Source organism: Lonchura striata, chromosome 14, assembly GCF_046129695.1.
Source record: "Lonchura striata isolate bLonStr1 chromosome 14, bLonStr1.mat, whole genome shotgun sequence".
NCBI lineage: Eukaryota > Metazoa > Chordata > Aves > Passeriformes > Estrildidae > Lonchura > Lonchura striata.
Window position 1 is genome coordinate 15,615,187 of NC_134616.1, and position 13,019 is coordinate 15,628,205.

The window sequence follows — 13,019 nt, forward strand, 5'->3', positions numbered from 1 at the left end:
GAGTCAGCTCTGGGACACAAGAGGTGGAAACGTCTCTGGGTATTACTGGACAAAAAGGGGCAGCAGCTGGGTGCTCCAGGCAAGGCCAGGCATGGGCTGTGTCCATCCAGCCCAGCCCACCAAACCTCTGTCCTTCCCACTTAAACCTGGCTCTACCTCTGTGTCCTTCCCACTTAAACTTGGCTTTACCTCCATCCTCCCCACTAAACCTGGCTTTACTTCCATGCCCTTCCCACTTAAACCTGCCTCTACCTTTGTGTTCTTCCCACTTAAACCTGACTCTTCCTCTGTGTCCTTCCCACTAAACTTGGCTCTACCTCTGTGTCCTTCCCACTAAACCTGATTCAACCTGCTGTCCTTCCCACTTAAACCTGGCTTTACCTCTGTGTCCTTTCCACTAAACCTGGCTTTATCTCCATGCCCTTCCCACTTAAACCTGGCTTTTTCTGCTGTCCTTCCCACTTAAACCTGGTTTTTCCTGCTGTTTGTCCCACTTAAACCTGACTCTACCTCTGTGTCCTTCCCACTAAACCTGATTTGACCTGCTGTCCTTCCCACTTAAACCTGGCTTTACCTCTGTGTCCTTCCCAGTAAACCAGGCTCTACCTACTGTCCTTCCCACTTAAACCTGTCTCTATCTCCGTGCCCTTCCCACTAAATCTGGCTTTTCCTGCATACACACATGATTTCTACCCTATTTACAAGCCTTGACCACTGAGAAAAGCCAGGCTGGCCCAGTTCTCATCAGCAACTTTGAACAAATCTTGAGATGGGGATCCCGTCACTCACGGAGCAGATAGTGCCACCCCCCGTGCAGCTTTATTTGTTTGTTATTTTCACTCCTTCCCAGAGCTGTCCCGTGTTTGTGCCGCTTTTCCCTCCTCCATCCCCATCCCTCCCTCAGCCATTGGTCGCAGGGGCTGCGCTGGGGGAGCCCTGGGATGTTCTATAAAACCTCCCACTGCAAGGAGCATTCCCCGCAGCTCCAGCCCCTCCCAAAAGCCAACTCCAGCATCCAAAGCAGTGCAGCTCCCCCAGGACATGCCCAGCGTCCCGGGCAGGGGGAAGGAGCCCTGAGGAACAGCTCCCAAATTCCATGGTCAGCAGGAAGGTAACGACTCCGATGGAAAGCTTTGCTGTTCTGTGCATTAATCTGCAGACAAAACGATTCCTTGTGTCAGGGTGATTTTTTGCAGGGATTTTTCCCTCTGGGGAAGGCGTTGGAGGGACCACGGTGCCTGGACAAGGTCCAGGAGGTGGCAGGCAGAGGAGGAACCCAGCACACCTGGGATGGAAAGTCCTTCTGCTCCCGGAGCAGGCTGGGCTCGGGGCAGGGAGCGGTGGGATGTGCTGCTGTCACCTCCCTCCCTCCTCTCCTCCATCCACAGAGATTGTGCTGCAATATTTATCCACAAAAAAGCTGGGTTTGGTGTCTGGAGAGGTGAGTCTGGAGAGGTGGAACTGCTCTGGTAGGGAGGGAGAGGAGGAGGAGGATGGAAGGAGAGGCTGCTGGAGGTGAGGATGCTGCCTGGGATGTGCTGGGCTCTCCTGGGCTCCCAGGGAAGAGGGATTCCAATCCCATCACGGCACCTTTCAGGGGGATTTAGGCTCTGTAGAGCTGAGGTGACTGAATCAGTTTTCAGTCTGATTTTCTCTCTGGGAGTCTCTCCCTGATTCCCTGAATCCATGCCAGGATTCCAGTGGCTTCAGCTGCCATTTGGGCTGGGCACAGTTAAAATTCCCCCCGGGATGGGTGAAAGCAATTCTGGATCTGGGGTTTAACCATGCTGGTATTGGTTTCCCAGCTGAACAAGCTTCTTGATACTCCTGTGCCTCAGTTTCCCTCAGCTGAGGAAGGGCTGTGCTTCCAAGCACTCCAAGATAGGAAGAGCAAGGAGTAAATGGGCTGTTAGGCAGGAGAGAACCATTCCTCTTTGCCTAAATTCTTTAATTAATTCTTTAATTAAAGATTTAAATCTTTAATAAAAGATTTGACTCAGTTTAAGGCGAGATGGGGAGGAAGTGTTTTTCCTCCCCAGTGCTCTGCCGCTGCGCCGTGGAGGGGCTGGGCAGGAGCCCTGTCCTGTGATCCTCCCTCACATGAGCTCCTCTGCCAAGCCCCAGGGTTTTTATGCTTCCACATTTTTCTTCAGCAGAGCTCTGAGGTCAGGCTGGGCTGATGAAAGAGCCCAGGGCTGCGGGGAGCTCTGGGCACGTTCCCTGTCCCAGGGCTGCTCAGGCACCCTGTGCCAGTGTCCCCGCTGTCCTCCAGCCACGAGTGGCTGTGCCATCCAAAGCTATCAAAGGTAGAATTCCTACCTCAGGCAGGAATTCTGAGCTGGGTCTGCCCTCTCCTGAGAGCTGCAATCCTGTGGGCACGGTGGGGAGGAGAGGCTGGGACACCCCCAGTGGACTCCTGTCCTGGGCGTGCCCCAAAACCACAACCTGAACCTGTCAGGCACAAAATACCCCAAAACTAAACCCTACAGCTCCCTGACAGGAGGGGACAGCCGGGGGAACGGGCTCTGCTGCAGGGAACAGGGACAGGAGGAGAGGGAATGGCCTCAGGCTGGGCCAGGGGAAGCTCAGGTGGATACCAGGAGGAATTTCCCCATGGAAAAGGTGCTCAGGCCTTGGAAGGGGCTGCCCGGGGAGGTTTGGAGTGCCCATCCCTGCAGGTATCCAAGGAACACCTGGACTCGGTGCTCTGGGCTGGTGACAAGGTGGGGATTGGGCACAGCTTGGACTCGATGATCCTGGAGGGCTTTTCCAATGTCAGTGATTCTGGGATTCTAAGTGAGGGGTGGGATGGGCACAGAAGGGAACTGGGACTGTCCACAGGAGCAGCAATGCAGGAGGTGCAGTCCCTGCTGCCACACTCACTGAGCACAGGCAGGTGTCCCAGCCGCTGCAGGGCCACGTCAGAGGCACAAGGGACGGTTTGTTCCCCTTCCAGTTTGTTCTGCTGAACTGTTTAAATTTAGCAGCACAAACCTCACCCTCAGGGTCAACAGCTCTGGCCTGGTGGGATCCGATCTGGCATCGTTTCTGTTTGCTGGGATGATGGAGCTCTCCAGCAACTCATAAATAGAATTGACTCATAAAATAGAATATCCCAGCTTTGAAGGGACCCACAGGATCAGTCCCTGGCCCTGCCCAGACCCCCAGCAATGCCACCCGGCATCCCTGGCAGTGCTGTCCAAAGGCTCCTGGAGCTCTGGCAGCCTCAGGGCTGTGCCCATTCCCTGGGGAGCCTGGGCAGTGCCAGCACCTCTGGAGGAAGAACCTTTCCTGATATCCAGCCTGACCCTCCCTGACACAGCTCCAGCTGTTCTCTGGGGTCTGTCCCTGCTCACAGTGAGCAGAGACTGGAGTTACCTCTTGTGAGGAGCTTTCAGACCCCCATGAGGTCTGACCTCAGCCTCCTCCTCTCCAGGCTGAGCAACTTTTCTTCTCTCCAATATCCCACCTCTCCACCCTCTGCTAAACAATTTCTCTCCCTGATCCCTTTCTCCACTGGCAGATCCCAGCAGGACCCCGAGGACATCCCAGAAGCACCATGAGGACTCCTGCCTCCATCTTCACGGCCTCAGCAGGACCAATCCCAGCTCCTGCCGCTCTGGCCATTGTCCTGAGCTGCCTCTTCTCCGGGGGGCACAGCCAGACCCCGCGGGCCTTCCAGGAGAGCACCGTGGCCCTGGAGGGGCTGGGCCACGAGCAGGCCTACAGCCTGGTGCTGCGGGGTGTGCCAGCGCCCAACGCGTCGGACGGCGCCGGCGGGAGCGGCCCCTCGGAGCCGCCGCTGCTGCCCGTGTGCGCCCGGCCCGCCGACATCCGCCACGTCTTCAAGTACATCAACACCATTGTGTCCTGCACCATCTTCATCGTGGGCATCATCGGCAACTCCACGCTGCTGCGCATCATCTACAAGAACAAGTGCATGAGGAACGGCCCCAACGTCCTCATCGCCAGCCTGGCCCTGGGGGACCTGCTCTACATCCTCATCGCACTGCCCATCAACGTCTACAAGGTGGGCTCCGCCTGGCATGGTGGGGATGGGGGTGATCCTACCTCGGGGGCCTGGGAGTTGCTCCTGGGAGGAGATAGGGCTGCCCCTGGATCCTTGGAAGTGTCCAAGGCCAGTTTGGATGGGGCTTGGAGCAGCCTGGGATGGTGGAGGGTGTCCCTGCCTGTGGCAAGGGGGAGGGACTGGATGGGCTTTGAGGTCCCTCTGAAGCCCTTCTGGATTCCATGGTTTGTGTTGGTGCTGAGGCCGGAGGAAAGAGCTGGAATGGGTGGGTGGTTCTGGGCTCCAGGGGCCAGGGGGACAGAAGGGCTGTGAACTCAGTCTCATTCTCCTCTGGAAGGAGTGGCCTGGATTTCTCCAGCTGTCAGGACACATTGTCCCCACCTCTGCTTGTCCCAGCTGAGCGTGGGGCCACAGAGCCTGTGTTCAGTCAGGAAAGTGAGTGTGCTCAGGGGTCAGAGTCTGCAAAAGGCTTGGGACACATGGCTTTGAAGATGTCCAGGCTGGACTTCGGCTGTGTCAGAGCATGACTTTCATTCTCACTTTCACAATAACCCAAAGGAGCCCAGTGTGGAGTTCAGGACTCAGATCCATTCAAAACCCCCCAGGGTCTGGAGTCAGGGCCTGCTGTCTGGACCATCCTTCATCTCTGTGTCCAGTCAGGGAAATCAAAGTTTCCCAGTGCCAGCAAACCATGGGAAAGTGGCCACATTCCCAGTGCTGGGAAGCTGAGGGTGCTCTCCCTGCTCTCTGTGGGCTCCCCACACCTCGTGGGTGCACCCACAGATAGGGAGCTGGGAGCACATTCCCAAAGCAGCCTGGTAACCTGTGGATCCTCCCCAGCTCCTGGCCAAGGACTGGCCCTTCGGGGTGCAGGTCTGCAAGCTGGTGCCCTTCATCCAGAAAGCCTCCGTGGGCATCACGGTGCTCAGCCTCTGTGCCCTCAGCATCGACAGGTAAGACACAGGAGCCACCCCTGCCCTGCCAAGCCTGCCCCTGGCCCTTGGCTGGGACCAGAGGCAGAACCAGGAGCTCGTTCCCAGGCCAGTGCCAAGATGGGGACAGACTGCTCTCATGTGGAGCTGGAATCCAGCAGGAACTCTCTGGTGGACAAAGCTGAAATCCTGCTGGGAAAGGCTGAGGGGAGGATCATGGTGTGGGTGGGGTGGTGAGGAAGGGTGGCCAAGGACAGCCCCTATGCTATGCCATGCCACGCCATGCCATGCCATGCCATCCACTGAGCCCCTGCTTCCCATTCCCACACTTGGGAAGGTCCCGAGGTGCAGGAGGAAGGTGTGAGGGACAGAACCTTTGGTGACAATTCCAACCTGCACCTTCTGCTCCCCTCCCTGGCTGCTTTTCTCCCTCCCATCTGCTCCTGTCCCGTTCCCACCCCGGGCAGGTACCGAGCCGTGGCGTCCTGGAGCCGGATCCAGGGCATTGGGATCCCCATGTGGAAGGCCGTGGAGGTGCTGCTGATCTGGGCCGTGGCCATCGTGCTGGCAGTGCCCGAGGCCATCGCCTTCGACATGGTGGAGCTGAGCTACTGGGAGCAGCACCTGTGGGTGTGCATGCTGGCCTCGGAGCAGAAGTCCCGCTTCATGAGGGTACCCATGCATCCCCACCCCAATCCCAGCTCCGACCCTAATCCAATCCTGCTTCAGGAGGATACGTGTGCATCCTAATCCCAGTCCCAACCCAAATCCAATACTACCTATCCCAATCCCACTTAATGAGGGTACCTGTGCATCCCAATCCCGACCCTAATCCAAATCCTGCTTCAGGAGGATATGTGTGCATCCTAATCCCAATCCCAACCCAATCCCAATTACAATACCCATCCCAATCCCAACCCTAATGCCAATCCCACTTCAGGAGGGTACATGTGCATCCCAACCCCAACTCTGGTCCCAATCCCAATCCCAATCCCAACTCAAATCCCAATCTCAGTTCTGCTTCAGGAGGGTACGTGTGCATCCCATTCCAAATCCAAATCCAAATCCAAATCCAAATCCAAATCCAAATCCAAATCCAAATCCAAATCCAAATCCAAATCCCAATCCAAATCCAAATCCAAATCGCAATCCTGCTCCAGGAGGGTACGTGTGCATCCCAAGCTACCCCTGCTGCCCTTTCCCCATTTCCAGCTGTTCCTTCTCCCTTTCCCCCGCAGTTCTACCGGGATGTGAAGGACTGGTGGCTTTTTGGCTTCTATTTCTGCCTGCCCTTGGTGTGCACGGGCATCTTCTACACCCTCATGTCCTGTGAGATGCTGAGCAAGAGGAACGGGATGAGGATTGCTCTGAATGACCACATGAAACGGGTGAGAGAGCCAGGGAGGAATCCTGACATTCCCCAAGAGTGCTGTTGGAGGGGGGACACTTCCCATCCCTGTGAAGGACAGGATGAGCTGGCAAAGCCTCACAGAGGAACTTGGCACGTTGATGCAGGGATTACATCAGGGAAAAGGGCCTTCAGCTCCATAATCTCCAGCCTCGGGGATGACCCCAAACCCTTCTGGCCACAGCCCAGCTTCATTAGAGCTCTCCTGGTCATTTATCCCAGCACACACCACACTGGACCAAAGGCTGGATGTGCCAAATCCCAGACAAGGGGTGCAGGAAGAGTTCATTGTCCCCTCCCACGCTTTGGGAATGATTCCCTGAGGAGCTCCAGCTGGTTGTCACCTTAACAGTGTGATGGGTGGATGGAGGAGGCCCCGTGTCCCAGGGAACACCATCCCAGCAGAGCCACCAGGAGTGATGGTGGGGAGGGGTCTGGCCCACGTGGAGCTACTGCTGCCCTGCCCTTTTCTACAGCCTGGACCTGATGCAGAATTCCAGGAGCAACCTGGGCTGGTGCAAAATGTCCCTGCCCACAGCAGGACAAGACGAGCTTTAAGATTCCTTCCAATCCAAACCAAAGCATTCCACGATTTGGGACCTGCTCCCCTGTGCTCATCCTCCCCCCTGCTCCTGTCTGGCAGCGCCGGGAGGTGGCCAAGACCGTGTTCTGCCTGGTGGTGATCTTCGCACTCTGCTGGCTGCCCCTGCACCTCAGCCGCATCCTCAAGAAAACCATCTACGACCAGATGGACCCCAACCGCTGCGAGCTGCTCAGGTAGGGCCCCCAGCAGGTGACACTGGCCTGGGAGCCCCAAAGGTGACACCAGCCTGGGAGCCCCAGAAGGTGACACTGGCCTGGGAACCCCAGAAGGTGACACCAGCCTTGGAGCCCCAGAAGGTGACACTGGCCTGGGAACCCCAAAGGTGACACTGGCCTGGGAGCCCCAAAGGTGACACCAGCCTTGGAGCCCCAGAAGGTGACACTGGCCTGGGAGTCCCAGAAGGTGACACCAGCCTGGGAGCCCCAGAAGGTGACACTGGCCTGGGAGCCCCAGAAGGTGACACCAGCCTTGGAGCCCCACTGGCACCAGCACAGGCCCTGTCGGGTTGGACCAGACTGGGGGAGCTGCCTTCCACCTCCTGCTTTCAGTAATTCCCTGCACTGCCCTCCTGATGGGCACAGAGAGGATGGGGGGACATGAGAAGGGTTAAATTATATTTTGGAATGTTCCTGTGAGGCTGAGGTCTCCTAGGCATAGGAACATTTCCAGCAGGGCTGAGGGCTCCTCACTTTCTGCCAGGTGGGAGGTGTCCATCTCCCTCCCCTTCCACCCATCAACCAAAATCCAGCCCAGGCCAGGGGCTGCTGCTGTGCTGGGGTTTGGGAACATCAGGAGCACCAGGAGAAATCACAGCTCATGTTCTTGGCTTCCTCAGGGAATGCTCCATACAAGGAAAAGTGTTTGTTCTCAGGGAAGGATGGATTTGTGCTCAGCTCTGTTATCAGTCACTGCTCCTCCATGGAAGCAGGATCCCAGGCCAGGCAGTTTGGAAATTCCCTCTGTTCTTCACGAGCTTCTGACATATCTGTTCTCTCCCTTCCCATCCCAGTTTTCTCCTGGTGATGGATTATTTTGGGATCAACATGGCCTCCCTCAACTCCTGCATCAACCCCGTGGCTCTGTACTTTGTCAGCCGGAAATTCAAGAACTGCTTCCAGGTAGGAATGATCCCTCCAGAGCTCCTGGCTGCACTCACCAGGCCCAGGGACACAAGCTGATCTTATTCCTCATCCCAAATTTTCCCCATTAGATACCTACCTTCTCCAAGTACACCAGAGCTCAGTACCCTGCTGGGGGGAGGCTTTTGTGAGAGCAGGATTTAGGATAAGCCAAAAATTCCCTGTCACTCTGGGACAGGAATATCCCCACAAACCCTCAGACCAGGAGCTGGGGCTGCTGCAGACTTTGAACCCAAGACGCTGGGAGGTAATTTTTAGGAGTAGTGAAGCCCTGAGAAAGAAAGGGAAGGCGATTGGGATGGGATGGGATGGGAGTTGGGCACAGCTAAGCATCACCTGTATTTTCTGTTCCCTAATGAAAAGAACACACAATTATAAAAAATGCCCCCAAATTTTAGTGTCCTCATTTCCTACCCTCACCAGCCCGATCCTGGAAAACCTGCTCCCAGCAAAATGCAGGACAGCAGTGCTCAGCAATTCCCAGCCTGGCACTGTTCAGGGACACCTGCTGGCACGATGTGGGAATATTTCCTCCTCTTTTCCCATATCCCACGTGTGTGACCTCTCCCTCTTGTGTCTCCCCAGTCCTGCCTGTGCTGCTGGTGCCAGAGGCCAGCCCTGAGCATCACCCCCACGGACGAGAAGGGATCTGTTGGGAAGTGGAAAGCCACGGGGCAGGAGCTGGGGCTGGACCGGAGCAGCTCCCGCCTGAGCAACAAGTACAGCTCTTCCTAAATCCCTGCCACTGTCCAGGACACGGCACAAGGACAGCAGGACCCCTCTGATCCTCTCCCAGGCTCTTCCTGGCTGGGCCTGAATCAGCTTTGCCTTTGTGTCCTAACCCAACTGGAAGGAGCTGGGGCATTCCCCAGGACCACCTCCAAGCCCAGCTCCTGGCCCCAGCGGTCACCCCTGCAGGAGAGGGAAGGACATTCACATCCTCACAGGACTTTTCATTTCCTTCCAGGAAAACCAAAGGACTTCTGGCCACTGCCTCGGGGTGGAACGTGGGGTGGAGGGATGCGTGTGGGAAGGGAAGGAATGTTGGGGTGAGGAGAAGAGGGAGAGTGACAATTCCCAGCTGTAAAAGCCAAGCAAAGCCTGTGAGGGACAGAGATGTCCTCGTGGTCATGTGGAGGTGGGAAAGGCAGTGGAGAAGATTCAATCTCAGCTGGAAGAGCCACTAGAACCAAGTAAAATATGGGAAAGGGCTCTCTGGAATTTATTATTGGCAGTAATTCATCCCCCAGGTGATTTGCCAGCAGTTTTCAAGGCCAGGTTGGACAGGGCTTGGAGCACCCTGGGATAGGGAAGGAGTCCTTGCCCATGGCAGGGGTGGGAGGAGAGGGAGTGGGAGTCCCTCCCAACCCAAACCAGTCTGTGAATCCATGTGATTCCATTCTAAGTTCTTGCCAAAACTTTCAGAAAATCTACATGAAAAAGCTGTATTTATCAGGTTTTTGACGATTTTTTGTTGGCTTTCCTACATCTCTCTTTTCCCTCTCTCTCTTTTCCTTCTTTTCCCCTTCTACCTTGTCACAGAAAAAAAAGGGAGAGAGGAAAAGGGGAGAAGAGATGAGACCTGCAATTAAAACATTTTCCAGGTGTTGGGATGGACTTGTAGCTTAACTGTCACTGAAATGTAAATGTTTTACAAATAAATCATGAAGACAAATGGGTTTGAGGAAAACAGACTGAGGAATATCAAGACCAGCCCATTTTCCCAATCTGTGGTGCAGAAATTTTCCCAAATATCCCCAATCGGTGGAGCAATCTGTCTCCACGTTCTATAACTTTCCATCCCTGTGCTGAGCAGAACACTTAATGAGCTCTGCAGTATCTAAATTAATAAACTTTTTATTATTAAAGAAAATACAATTTGCAACAAAGTCATAAAAAAACCCAACAAAAACGACCTTGTTTGGACACAGGGAATTCAACACACAAAGGTTACACATCCATGCCACTCCCAAAGGCTACTGCATCTCCTCCTCCTTCTGTGCCCTGAACTCCTTCATGCTCCTCTGAAACAAAAGCAAAGAACAAGTGTCACCAACATGCCCCTGGGGTGGCACAGAGCCACCACCCTGCTGTGCTGGGACTGCTCTGGCTGGAGCCTGGAAAGGCTGGGAAGCTCTGACAGAGCTCCAGGTGGTTTTTCTGGAAGTGACTGAACTTTACAGTCACTCCAAGGGAAAGGGAGCCAGGCCATGCCACAGACCAGGCAGAGCCTGGCCAAAAAAACTCCCAGGTTTTCCTGCCAAAGGTGTCTCCAATACAGGCCTCAGTTTCCCATTCTGGGAACAAGGGACAGAGCTGACCCTGAGCTCTGCAGGAATGGCCCAAGGGACAGAACTGACCCTGAGCTCTGCAGGAATGGCCCAAGGGACAGAACTGACCCTGAGCTCCCCAGGAATGACCCAAGGGACAGAGCTGACCCTGAGCTCCCCAGGAATGACCCAAGGGACAGAGCTGACCCTGAGCTCCCCAGGAATGACCCAAGGGACAGAACTGACCCTGAGCTCCCCAGGAATGACCCAAGGGACAGAACTGACCCTGAGCTCCCCAGGAATGGCCCAAGGGACAGAACTGACCCTGAGCTCTCCAGGAATGTCTCACCTCAAAGGTGTTGAGCACGTGTTGGCACACACCCATCAGGTCATTCAGCCCCTTCCGGAATGGCTCCACAGCAGGAAGGGCCCCTTCGGGAAAAGATGGGAAAAGGTGGATTAGGGACAAGGGGGGTGGCTTCTCAAGGGCAGTCCTTGCCTTCCCAGGGGTGTGCCCCCTCCCCAGCCCTACAGCTTGCAGTGCCAGGGATGCTGCTTCCAACTGCAGCTGGAGCAGAATTCTGGGAGCAGCCTCTGAGGCTCAGCAAAGGGGCTCAGCACTGTGCCTGGCAGAGGGCAGGGAGAAAGGGCTTTCCTTTATTTCACAGACTCCTGGGAAGCTGGCCTGAGCAGGGGGAGTTCCATGAGAACAGGGCCCCAGGCACAGAGGGCCAGCCCCAGCCTCACCTCTGGTCTGGATCCTGAAGTTGATCTTGCTTTCCGAGGGGTGTGTGATGCAGTAGCCACAGAACTCCACGTTAGGGCTGCAGGAGGGCAGAGGGGAGAGGGAGCAGTGAGACCCAGCCAATCCACAGCAAATCCCAGGGAATTAGAGGCTCAGGGCACACCAGGCCTGCTGGGGCTCTGGATGTTTCTAGAATGACTATGGGGAGGGATGTGCTGAGGGGAAACTCCCTGTGTGTCCTGGTTCCCTCACACCCATCTCTCTCTGAGCTGAGCTGGAGCTCTACAGGGCAAAGACACAGCTGGCACCGTGCTGGCACCACAACCAGAGCAGTGCCAGCTCTGCAGATCCAAACATGGGGTCCTGGATACTTGCAATTCTCTCTGTAACCAAACCTGCTGCTGCTCTGCTGGGTGGAATAGGTCCAGGGCACTGGAGGAGTTCCCAAAATGTTGCAGAGCCTCTCCTGCACCTGAGCTGAGTGCTGGAACTTTGCCCTCAGCTTCGGCCACCAGCTTCTTTTATGTTGCCACAGTGATTTATCAGAGGGACCTTAAAGGCCACCCAGTCCCAGTCCCAGTCCTGCCATGGCCAGGGACACCTTCCACTATCCCAGGGTGCTCCAAGCCCCAGTGTCCAACCTGGCCTGGGACACTGCCAGGGATGGGAAATCCACAGCCCCTCTGGACAGCAAATGGAGTCCAGGACTCAGTTACTCCTCCAGCAGCTCAGGAGGGACTGAAAGCCCTGGGCTGAGCTTAACTTGGGTTCCTGGGCAAGGGGAGGGTGTGGGTGGAGGCTCAGGAGAGGCTGGTCAGGCCCTTTGAGGGCTGTTGGTGCTCTCAGGGTCCTGGCATGGCACAAGGAAAAGGAGGAGCAGCAGGTGGGAGCAGGGCTCCGTGTCTGACACAAAGGCTGGAAGGGCGAGCACAGAGGGGATTTGGGATCGTTTGCCTCATCCCAGGGACAGCTGAGGTGTGGATCAGGAAGGAGAAGGCCAGAGCAGGGCAGGGAGGTTCCTCAGAGGCCCCACTCACTTCTTCATGACCATGTAGCGCAGGGAGTTGCCCAGGGTGTGATCCTCGTCGTGCAGCACGAACGTGATGCAGTTCCCGTCCGTCCCATCCGCCTGGATCTGTCACCAGTGCGAGAGGAGAGAAGCTGTGACCTCCCTGAGGTGGGGGACCTGAAGGGACAGGATCAGCTCCCGTGCTCAGCTTCCCAGAGTAGCTGGGAGGGTTATAGATCTCACTGAGCCACCTCTGCTGCTGCTGTGGGACCAAAACACCTTCAGGGAGGAGGGAAAGCTCCAAAATTCCACCTAGTTTTAAACCAGTCCTGACCTCCACTTGCTGCTGTTCACCACAGCATGACAGAGTGCCCCTTGGAGCCATCCTGACACCATCTGCCCTGATGCCAATGCCACCCTACAACTAAGCCAAGCTCGGGAATGACAGAACCACGGGAGCACGGAATCGCTGAGGCTGGAAAAACCCTCCGAGATCCCGGAGCACAGCACTGCCGGGGCCAGCCCAACCCACGTCCCCAGGGCTGCAAACCCCTGCAGGATTTAAAGCACTCCTGCCCGGCAGGCCAGCCCTGTCCGTGGAGGAATTTCCGCTAAGTTCCAGCCTGACCCTCCCCGGCACAACGCGAGGCCGCTTTCCCTCAGGAGCGGGGCCCCGCTCCGGCTCCCGGCCGCGACCCCAGCCCGCCCCCGCCGCCGCTCACGGTTTCCAGCGCGGGCCCGCTGCCGGCCATGGCGGCTCGGCGCTCCCGGCGGCCCCGCGGCCGGAAACGCGTCGGGCCGGGCCGGGCGGGGCCGAGCGGGGCCGGCGGGGCCCGGGAGCGCCGGTGAGCGCGGGGCCGGGCCGGGCCGGGCCGGGCCGGG

General features: G+C 56.6%; 2 protein-coding genes across 2 annotated transcripts; one reads left to right on the forward strand and one right to left on the reverse strand.

Moving 5' to 3' along the window:
- The first annotated feature begins 993 nt into the window (after window positions 1–993).
- LOC110477964 (endothelin receptor type B) lies at window positions 994–9,803 on the forward strand. Its single transcript, XM_021544232.2, has 8 exons — window positions 994–1,111; window positions 3,524–4,030; window positions 4,871–4,983; window positions 5,430–5,634; window positions 6,201–6,350; window positions 7,014–7,147; window positions 7,984–8,092; window positions 8,699–9,803. Exons 1-8 carry the CDS (start codon window positions 1,097–1,099, stop codon window positions 8,846–8,848), a joined length of 1,383 nt encoding a protein of 460 aa, XP_021399907.1. The 5' UTR covers window positions 994–1,096; the 3' UTR covers window positions 8,849–9,803.
- Window positions 9,804–9,954: 151 nt separating this feature from the next.
- LOC110477965 (DNA-directed RNA polymerases I and III subunit RPAC2) lies at window positions 9,955–12,926 on the reverse strand. The gene is made up of 5 exons (XM_021544233.3): window positions 12,860–12,926; window positions 12,166–12,263; window positions 11,131–11,207; window positions 10,733–10,815; window positions 9,955–10,137 (listed from the first exon to the last, which is right to left on the reverse strand). Exons 1-5 carry the CDS (start codon window positions 12,887–12,889, stop codon window positions 10,090–10,092), a joined length of 336 nt encoding a protein of 111 aa, XP_021399908.2. The 5' UTR covers window positions 12,890–12,926; the 3' UTR covers window positions 9,955–10,089.
- Window positions 12,927–13,019: the final 93 nt, after the last annotated feature.